Here is a 10,784-nt window from a genome sequence, read left to right as displayed (position 1 = left end):
AGTTTCCATCCAGACTGGGCTACTACTGTCTCAAATGGCACCCTCTTTTGGCTTGGTAGTACACTACTTTGAACAGGGTCTATAGAGTCTGGGTAAAAGGAGTGCACTATATAGGGAATAGGGTGCCAGCCCCGGTCTTAAGTAGTGCACTTTATAGGGAATAGGGTGCCAGCCTTGGTCTAAAGTAGTGCACTATATAGGGAATAGGGTGCCAGCCCCGGTCTAAAGTAGTGCACTATATAGGGAATAGGGTGCCATTTGGGACACATATCATGGCTCATTTTGGGGGAATCATGGTTAGTCTACAAAGGTCCAGAAAACCTCCGCTACCCCTCCAACAGTGCTGCCAGCCCTCAACTCTGGTTAAAATCACCTTCCCCGAATACTGCAGTGATTTGGCCTGTCGACAATAGGACCGTTGTTCTCCATTTGTCTTGAGGAACGACACAGGAACCACATTTCCCACTAAGAACATTTAAGCCACTAACGTAACGTAGCAGGCTTAAAATAGACGTCGGAAACGATGATATCCCCCTGAATTATGGTCTTGACGAGAATCAAATAAAAAAAACTAATCGGGGGGAGGTTCTCTTCTGCACTGTTTCGACCAATCCAGTAAATGTGGAGGAGGAGTTAAGATGGCGTGTCACCTTGTTATTAACGGCCAAAAGAGGAAGTGGCATCACATCGGCTCTCTTTCCATTTCCCCTGAAAACCGGATACATCCGGGTCGTTAAAACCTTGACGAATATTAATTAATTATTTATATATATATATATATATATATATATATATATATTAAGCCAGTGGCGTGTTTGGGGATCATTATATATCATAGTTTTATTCATCTAACTTTTTCATTATTATTCACTACCGCATCGCATACACACCTTCTATAGAAGACATTGGTCTAGATTGAATATTCTACTTAAATTCCTTTGTGTGCCTTCTTCTGTTATATGTATATATCATAGTTTTATTCATCTAACTTTTTCATTATTATTCACTTATTGATATTGCATTGTGGAGAGATGAGCCTGTAAGTAGACCTGAGCATTGCATTGTGGAGAGATGAGCCTGTAAGTAGACCTGAGCATTGCATTGTGGAGAGATGAGCCTGTAAGTAGACCTGAGCATTGCATTGTGGAGAGATGAGCCTGTAAGTAGACCTGAGCATTGCATTGTGGAGAGATGAGCCTGTAAGTGACCTGAGCATTGCATTGTGGAGAGATGAGCCTGTAAGTAGACCTGAGCATTGCATTGTGGAGAGATGAGCCTGTAAGTAGACCTGAGCATTGCATTGTGGAGAGATGAGCCTGTAAGTGACCTGAGCATTGCATTGTGGAGAGATGAGCCTGTAAGTAGACCTGAGCATTGCATTGTGGAGAGATGAACCTGTAAGTAGACCTGAGCATTGCATTGTGGAGAGATGAGCCTGTAAGTAGACCTGAGCATTGCATTGTGGAGAGATGAACCTGTAAGTAGACCTGAGCATTGCATTGTGGACAGATGAACCTGTAAGTGACCTGAGCATTGCATTGTGGAGAGATGAGCCTGGAAGTAGACCTGAGCATTGCATTGTGGAGAGATGAGCCTGTAAGTAGACCTGAGCATTGCATTGTGGAGAGATGAGCCTGTAAGTAGACCTGAGCATTGCATTGTGGAGAGATGAGCCTGTAAGTAGACCTGAGCATTGCATTGTGGAGAGATGAGCCTGTAAGTGACCTGAGCATTGCATTGTGGAGAGATGAGCCTGTAAGTAGACCTGAGCATTGCATTGTGGAGAGATGAACCTGTAAGTAGACCTGAGCATTGCATTGTGGAGAGATGAGCCTGTAAGTAGACCTGAGCATTGCATTGTGGAGAGATGAACCTGTAAGTAGACCTGAGCATTGCATTGTGGAGAGATGAACCTGTAAGTGACCTGAGCATTGCATTGTGGAGAGATGAGCCTGGAAGTAGACCTGAGCATTGCATTGTGGAGAGATGAACCTGTAAGTGACCTGAGCATTGCATTGTGGAGAGATGAGCCTGTAAGTAGACCTGAGCATTGCATTGTAGAGAGATGAGCCTGTAAGTAGACCTGAGCATTGCATTGTGGAGAGATGAGCCTGTAAGCAGACCTGAGCATTGCATTGTAGAGAGATGAGCCTGTTAGACCTGAGCATTGCATTGTGGAGAGATGAGCCTGTAAGTAGACCTGAGCATTGCATTGTGGAGAGATGAGCCTGTAAGTAGACCTGAGCATTGCATTGTGGAGAGATGAGCCTGTAAGTAGACCTGAGCATTGCATTGTGGAGAGATGAGCCTGTAAGTGACCTGAGCATTGCATTGTGGAGAGATGAGCCTGTAAGTAGACCTGAGCATTGCATTGTGGAGAGATGAACCTGTAAGTAGACCTGAGCATTGCATTGTGGAGAGATGAGCCTGTAATAGACCTGAGCATTGCATTGTGGAGAGATGAACCTGTAAGTAGACCTGAGCATTGCATTGTGGAGAGATGAACCTGTAAGTGACCTGAGCATTGCATTGTGGAGAGATGAGCCTGGAAGTAGACCTGAGCATTGCATTGTGGAGAGATGAGCCTGTAAGTAGACCTGAGCATTGCATTGTGGAGAGATGAGCCTGTAAGTAGACCTGAGCATTGCATTGTGGAGAGATGAGCCTGTAAGTAGACCTGAGCATTGCATTGTGGAGAGATGAGCCTGTAAGTGACCTGAGCATTGCATTGTGGAGAGATGAGCCTGTAAGTAGACCTGAGCATTGCATTGTGGAGAGATGAACCTGTAAGTAGACCTGAGCATTGCATTGTGGAGAGATGAGCCTGTAAGTAGACCTGAGCATTGCATTGTGGAGAGATGAACCTGTAAGTAGACCTGAGCATTGCATTGTGGAGAGATGAACCTGTAAGTGACCTGAGCATTGCATTGTGGAGAGATGAGCCTGGAAGTAGACCTGAGCATTGCATTGTGGAGAGATGAACCTGTAAGTGACCTGAGCATTGCATTGTGGAGAGATGAGCCTGTAAGTAGACCTGAGCATTGCATTGTAGAGAGATGAGCCTGTAAGTAGACCTGAGCATTGCATTGTGGAGAGATGAGCCTGTAAGCAGACCTGAGCATTGCATTGTAGAGAGATGAGCCTGTAAGTAGACCTGAGCATTGCATTGTGGAGAGATGAGCCTGTAAGTAGACCTGAGCATTGCATTGTGGAGAGATGAGCCTGTAAGTAGACCTGAGCATTGCATTGTGGAGAGATGAGCCTGTAAGTAGACCTGAGCATTGCATTGTGGAGAGATGAGCCTGTAAGTGACCTGAGCATTGCATTGTGGAGAGATGAGCCTGTAAGTAGACCTGAGCATTGCATTGTGGAGAGATGAACCTGTAAGTAGACCTGAGCATTGCATTGTGGAGAGATGAGCCTGTAAGTAGACCTGAGCATTGCATTGTGGAGAGATGAACCTGTAAGTAGACCTGAGCATTGCATTGTGGAGAGATGAACCTGTAAGTGACCTGAGCATTGCATTGTGGAGAGATGAGCCTGGAAGTAGACCTGAGCATTGCATTGTGGAGAGATGAACCTGTAAGTGACCTGAGCATTGCATTGTGGAGAGATGAGCCTGTAAGTAGACCTGAGCATTGCATTGTGGAGAGATGAGCCTGTAAGTAGACCTGAGCATTGCATTGTAGAGAGATGAGCCTGTAAGTAGACCTGAGCATTGCATTGTGGAGAGATGAGCCTGTAAGCAGACCTGAGCATTGCATTGTAGAGAGATGAGCCTGTAAGTAGACCTGAGCATTGCATTGTGGAGAGATGAGCCTGTAAGTAGACCTGAGCATTGCATTGTGGAGAGATGAGCCTGTAAGTAGACCTGAGCATTGCATTGTGGAGAGATGAACCTGTAAGTAGACCTGAGCATTGCATTGTGGAGAGATGAGCCTGTAAGTAGACCTGAGCATTGCATTGTGGAGAGATGAGCCTGTAAGTAGACCTGAGCATTGCATTGTGGAGAGATGAGCCTGTAAGTAGACCTGAGCATTGCATTGTGGAGAGATGAACCTGTAAGTAGACCTGAGCATTGCATTGTGGAGAGATGAGCCTGTAAGTAGACCTGAGCATTGCATTGTAGAGAGATGAGCCTGTAAGTAGACCTGAGCATTGCATTGTGGAGAGATGAGCCTGTAAGTAGACCTGAGCATTGCATTGTGGAGAGATGAGCCTGGAAGTAGACCTGAGCATTTCATTTCATTACACTTTCTATATGACAAATAAACAAATTTCAAGTAACAAACCTGAACTTAAAGAGGTTGTATTTTAGCCCTGGTCTAAAGTAGTGCACTATATAGGGAATAGGGTGCCAGCCCTGGTCTAAAGTAGTGCACTATATAGGGAATAGGGTGATAGCCCTGGTCTAAAGTAGTGCACTATATAGGGAATAGGGTGATAGCCCTGGTCTAAAGTAGTGCACTATATAGGGAATAGGGTGCCAGCCCTGGTCTAAAGTAGTGCACTATATAGGGAATAGGGTGCCAGCCCTGGTCTATAGTTGTGTACTATATAGGGAATAGGGCTCTGGTCTATAGTAGTGTACTATATAGGGAATAGGGTGCCAGTCCTGGTCTATAGTAGTGCACTATATAGGGAATAGGGTGCCAGCCCTGGTCTATAGTAGTGCACTATATAGGGAATAGGGTGCCAGTCCTGGTCTAAAGTAGTGCACTATATAGGGAATAGGGCTCTGGTCTATAGTAGTGCACTATATAGGGAATAGGGTGCCAGTCCTGGTCTATAGTAGTGCACTATATAGGGAATAGGGTGCCAGCCCTGGTCTAAAGTAGTGCACTATATAGGGAATAGGGTGCCAGCCCTGGTCTAAAGTAGTGTACTATATAGGGAATAGGGCTCTGGTCTAAAGTAGTGTACTATATAGGGAATAGGGTGCCAGCCCTGGTCTAAAGTAGTGCACTATATAGGGAATAGGGTGCCAGCCCTGGTCTAAAGTAGTGTACTATATAGGGAATAGGGCTCTGGTCTAAAGTAGTGTACTATATAGGGAATAGGGTGCCATTTGGGATGTATAGCCTCAACTTGCTCTTTTAGCAGAACCGATGGAATAGAATGAACAGAACTCGCCGACGGGTTCTACAAGAGAACGGAACTAAGAACGGAGTTCTTTTCAAAACGAGTTATTTCTGCCCGGCAGAACAGAACAGTTCAAAGACAACAGACATTAAACATCGGCTAGTCTAGCCTAGCTTTACTCGATGGTGCTCATTTAAAACAGAAACTAATTCAGACTCTCACCAGAACCTGCAGACTAGTCAGCCTAGTCAACTGCAAATGGCCTCATTTAAATACCTGTGTTGTGATGTTATGATAAAGTGTGGAAACACAGTGTTCTCACTCGGACTGGTCCACATTTGTGACTCGTTTCAGGAAGCAGGGAGTATGTCGCACAGGAGTGGCATTTGAACTTTATTTTATATGAGATGGTCATTACTTGAACTGGCTAGCCGGCTAACTTAACTTTAGCTAGCAGTTTAGAAACAAACCAAAACATTGTTCTGAAATGTTCCTGTTTTTTCCCTTCTTTCTAGATTGACATATACTACATTCATTTGTTTTAACCGGTTGTGTTTATTGGTGTTACGATACACCAGTTATGCTACGTTGGACCATCGGGCCGCTGACGTCGTTTTTTGTGTTTATACTTTCTCATAAACGACGAGTTTGACGTCAGACGACAGTAGAAGGTTCCTGATGTCACTTGCGATAACTATATACAGACATGTCAAAAGACGTAATATAAAACCAGCTTTATGTCTTGAAATCTACACCCATTCAGCCTCACACGTGAATCCTTAAAGAGATGGGCGGGGCTTAAGGCTGAAGAGGGTGTGAACGGTGCTGAATGGGCGGGGCTTACGTCTTAAGAGGGTGTGACCGATGCTGAATGGGCGGGGCTTAAGAGGGTGTGACCGATGCTGAATGGGAGGGGCTTAAGGTGGAAGAGGGTGTGACCGATGCTGAATGGGCGGGGCTTAAGGCTTAAGAGGGTGTGACCGATGCTGAATGGACAGGGCTTAAGGCTTAAGAGGGTGTGACCGATGCTGAATGGGTGGGGCTTAAGGCTGAAGAGGGTGTGAACGGTGCTGAATGGGCTTAAGGCTTAAGAGGTTGTGAACGGTGCTGAATGGGCGGGGCTTAAGAGGGTGTGAACTGTGCTGAGTGGGCGGGGCTTAATGCTTAAGAGGGTGTGGCCGGTGCAGAATGGGCGGGGCTTAAGAGGGTTGACCGGCGCTGAATGGGCGGGGCTTAATGCTTAAGAGGGTGTGAACGGTGCTGAGTGGGTGGGGCTTAAGATGGTGCGAACAGTGCTGAATGGGCGGGTCTTAAGGCTTAAAAGGGTGTGAACGGTGCTGAGTGGGCGGGTCTTAAGGCTTAAGAGGGTGTGAACGGTGCTGAATGGGCGGGGCTTAAGGCTTAAGAGGGTGTGAACGGTGCTGAATGGGCGGGGCTTAAGGCTTAAGAGGGTGTGAACGGTGCTGAGTGGGTGGGGCTTAAGATGGTGCGAACAGTGCTGAATGGGCGGGTCTTAAGGCTTAAAAGGGTGTGAACGGTGCTGAGTGGGCGGGTCTTAAGGCTTAAGAGGGTGTGAACGGTGCTGAATGGGCGGGGCTTAAGGCTTAAGAGGGTGTGAACGGTGCTGAATGGGCGGGGCTTAAGGCTTAAGAGGGTGTGAACGGTGCTGAGTGGGTGGAGACATAGAAGAGCTCTTCCCTAGATACCAAAACGTTCAAGGGCCATTTTCTCAAAAGCGGAGCCACAAGTTTATACAACTTTCAAAGCATAATTACTTTCCCATTGTTCCTTAACTGTAGTGTTTGATATACCATTTTATAACTCTGAGTCTCTACTTTTGTAAAAAAAATAATAACATTTCAAATGTTGCTACGTGAGATTGAATCGAGCCGTTGCTACAGATTTTCAAGTTGGTCTGCCTTTTTTTTAGGGCATGGGGTACGGGGGAGGTCGATCCCATTTTGTGGTCCGGGAAACTTGGACAAATCAATTGCTGCATGCCAAATGGCACCATATTCACATAAGGCCCTACTTTAGACCAGAGCAGGACACTACTTTAGACCAGAGCAGGACACTACTTTAGACCAGAGCAGGACACTACTTTAGACCAGAGCAGGGCACTACTTTAGACCAGAGCAGGGCACTACTTTAGACCAGAGCAGGGCACTACTTTAGACCAGAGCAGGGCACTACTTTAGACCAGAGCAGGACACTACTTTAGACCAGAGCAGGACACTACTTTAGACCAGAGCAGGACACTACTTTAGACCAGAGCAGGGCACTACTTTAGACCAGAGCAGGGCACTACTTTAGACCAGAGCAGGACACTACTTTAGACCAGAGCAGGACACTACTTTAAACCAGAGCAGGACACTACTTTAGACCAGAGCAGGACACTACTTTAGACCAGAGCAGGGCACTACTTTAGACCAGAGCAGGGCACTACTTTAGACCAGAGCAGGGCACTACTTTAGACCAGAGCAGGGCACTACTTTAGACCAGAGCAGGACACTACTTTAGACCAGAGCAGGACACTACTTTAGACCAGAGCAGGACACTACTTTAGACCAGAGCAGGACACTACTTTAGACCAGAGCAGGACACTACTTTAGACCAGAGCAGGGCACTACTTTAGACCAGAGCAGGGCACTACTTTAGACCAGAGCAGGGCACTACTTTAGACCAGAGCAGGACACTACTTTAGACCAGAGCAGGACACTACTTTAGACCAGAGCAGGACACTACTTTAGACCAGAGCACTACTTTAGACCAGAGCAGGACACTACTTTAGACCAGAGCGGGACACTACTTTAGACCAGAGCGGGGCACTACTTTAGACCAGAGCAGGACACTACTTTAGACCAGAGCAGGACACTACTTTAGACCAGAGCAGGACACTACTTTAGACCAGAGCAGGACACTACTTTAGACCAGAGCAGGACACTACTTTAGACCAGAGCAGGACACTACTTTAGACCAGAGCAGGGCACTACTTTAGACCAGAGCAGGGCACTACTTTAGACCAGAGCAGGACACTACTTTAGACCAGAGCAGGACACTTGTTTAGACCAGAGCAGGACACTACTTTAGACCAGAGCAGGACACTACTTTAGACCAGAGCACTACTTTAGACCAGAGCAGGGCACTACTTTAGACCAGAGCAGGACACTACTTTAGACCAGAGCAGGACACTACTTTAGACCAGAGCACGACACTACTTTAGACCAGAGCAGGACACTACTTTAAACCAGAGCACTACTTTAGACCAGAGCAGGACACTACTATAGACCAGAGCAGGACACTACTATAGACCAGAGCAGGGCACTACTTTAGACCAGAGCAGGACACTACTTTAGACCCTGGCCAAAGTGAGTGCACCATAATAGGCCCATATAGGGAATATGGTGCCATTTGGGATGCTAACAATGTCTGCCTTGTCCGTCATGATCACAGTTGCTCTATAAAACATTGGCCCACATTGACGCACACCGTTGACATTGATCACAGAGTAAAGTAGAATAGTGAACCTTTTTTTTAGCCTATTTTACTTGAGATCAATCAAATAATCCTGTTTTATCATAGCTTACTTTGGAGTTAAGTCTACATTTGTAAAAAAAAAAAAATAATAATAATTTTAAATCAAGGCATATAAGCCTATCACCTAAACCAGCAATTACTAGTTCACAGCATTCACCGAATCAATAGATGGATGTATTTAAATATTCCAATTGTGCAACTAGTTATAGAAACGGGCCTGAAGCGTCACTCTGTGAAAACATCTCGCGCGCAACAGTTCCAAGAGCGCACGCAGGACGCACACGCAGGACGCACACCCAGGACGCACACGCAGTACGCACACCCAGGAGGCACACGCAGGACGCACACCCAATGTATAATCAACACTTATTAGGGACCTAAGGTCTGTGTAGTAAAACACCGTTATCATATTGCAGTTAGGTGAACGTTTGGGATATATAGCTCTTAAAGATGGCATCTTCATCCGTGCTGCGCGTTAAAAAGAAGAAGAAGAAAGGCCAATATCTAGGCCAACATCACTATGTTACCTTGTCTGTCTGAATGCTGATTGCGCTGCCGTACCGGCAGTAAGTAACGAAATGTTCACAGTTATTCCACAGTAAACTGTACGGTATCTTCCCAACCATTTCCTCCGCTCTCCTCGCGATCTCTTCGCCATCCAACGGTCGTTTCTGCACGGTAGTGTCCATAGCGTTCAGTAGAATTGACGCGCCGTAGGCAAAGTCCTCAACGGTATCCACCCGGATGCTGGCGCTCTTGGATAGAACGCCAAGAACTAAGCGTTTGTTAGTTACCATCACCTGAATGGAAAGCTTGTCCGTTGTAAAGAGTGGCAAGATATCCGGAATCAGATGTGCCACCCGGTTGTCCCCTAAATAGATGCCGAAATGAGTGAATAGAGTCCGGGGAACTTCTAACAAGTCTCCCCGCTGGTACAGGGAGTCTGTGAGTGCGGTGCAGGCGGAGGGATCGGGGATCTCTTCTTTCTCGCAGTGATTTGTAACTATCTTCTTCTCCCTCTCTCTCTGTGTGTCTGAAAAAAACAGACTGGTCCTGAACTGATTGAAGACATTGAGGTGAGTGAGGAAGAGGACTTTTTCCAGGAGTAGTGTGAGCGAATCCAACATGTTTATTGGAGGTAAATTTCTTGTCCTTGTTTTTTTCCCCGAGATGTTGTCTTCCTCGCCTCGCGCTCCCCTATAGTCTTCAGCTCGCGGCCAATTTCAACGCGGAGCCCACGTGACGTCGTGCGGGATTCGAGAATCCGATTGGCTGCTGTTTGAAAGCAGAGTATTCCGGTAGGTAGTCCTCATTCGAAAGCGAGAGAGAGAGAGAGAATATATTATCTACCTCACTTGCTTTGGCAATGTTAACACATGTTTCCCATGCCAATAAAGGCCTTGAATTGAATTGAATTGAATTGAATTGAATTGAATTGAGAGAGAGAGAGAATAATGTTTACTGTTAATTTGTTATTGTTTATTTCACTTTTGTATATTATCTACCTCACTTGCTTTGGCAATGTTAACACATGTTTCCCATGCCAATAAAGCCCCTTGAATTTAATTTAATTGAGAGAGAGAGAGAGAGACAGAGAGAGAGAGAGAGACAGGAGCACAATTAGACCCAACCAAATCATGGGAAAACAAAAAGATAATTACTTAACACATTGGAAAGAATTAACAAAAAAACAGAGCAAACTAGAATGCTATTTGGCCCTAAGCAGAGAGTACACAGTGGCAGAATACCTGACCACTGTGACTGACCCAAACTTAAGGAAAGCTTTGACTATGTACAGACTCAGTGAGCATGGCCTTGCTATTGAGAAAGGCCTCCGTAGGCAGACATGTCTCTCAAGAGAAGACAGGCTATGTGCTCACTGCCCACAAAATGAGGTGGAAACTGAGCTGCACTTCCTAACCTCCTGCCCAATGTATTATTATATTAGAGATACATATTTCCATCAGATTACACAGATCCACAAAGAATTCGAAAACAAACCCAATTTTGATAAACTCCCATATCTACTGGGTGAAATACCACAGTGTGCCATCACAGCAGCAAGATGTGTGACCTGTTGCCACGAGAAAAGGGCAACCAGTGAAGAACACACACCATTGTAAATACAACCCATATCTATGCTTATTTATTTTATCTTGTGTCCT

At 45.8% G+C, this 10,784-nt stretch overlaps 1 protein-coding gene across 1 annotated transcript in view; it reads right to left on the bottom strand.

Moving 5' to 3' along the window:
- LOC115126778 (lecithin retinol acyltransferase-like) overlaps positions 1 to 9,806 on the bottom strand; it is a 12,632-nt gene extending 2,826 nt beyond the window's left edge. The window contains exon 1 of the mRNA XM_065025052.1: positions 9,147 to 9,806. Within this exon, the coding sequence (XP_064881124.1) occupies positions 9,147 to 9,746 (600 nt within the window). The 5' untranslated portion in view covers positions 9,747 to 9,806. The remainder of the gene's footprint in view (positions 1 to 9,146) is intronic.
- Positions 9,807 to 10,784: the final 978 nt, after the last annotated feature.

This window comes from Oncorhynchus nerka, linkage group LG12 (genome assembly GCF_034236695.1).
Source record: "Oncorhynchus nerka isolate Pitt River linkage group LG12, Oner_Uvic_2.0, whole genome shotgun sequence".
NCBI lineage: Eukaryota > Metazoa > Chordata > Actinopteri > Salmoniformes > Salmonidae > Oncorhynchus > Oncorhynchus nerka.
The sequence above is the reverse complement of the archived record's forward strand: the minus strand, read 5'-3'. Positions and strand labels throughout refer to the sequence as shown.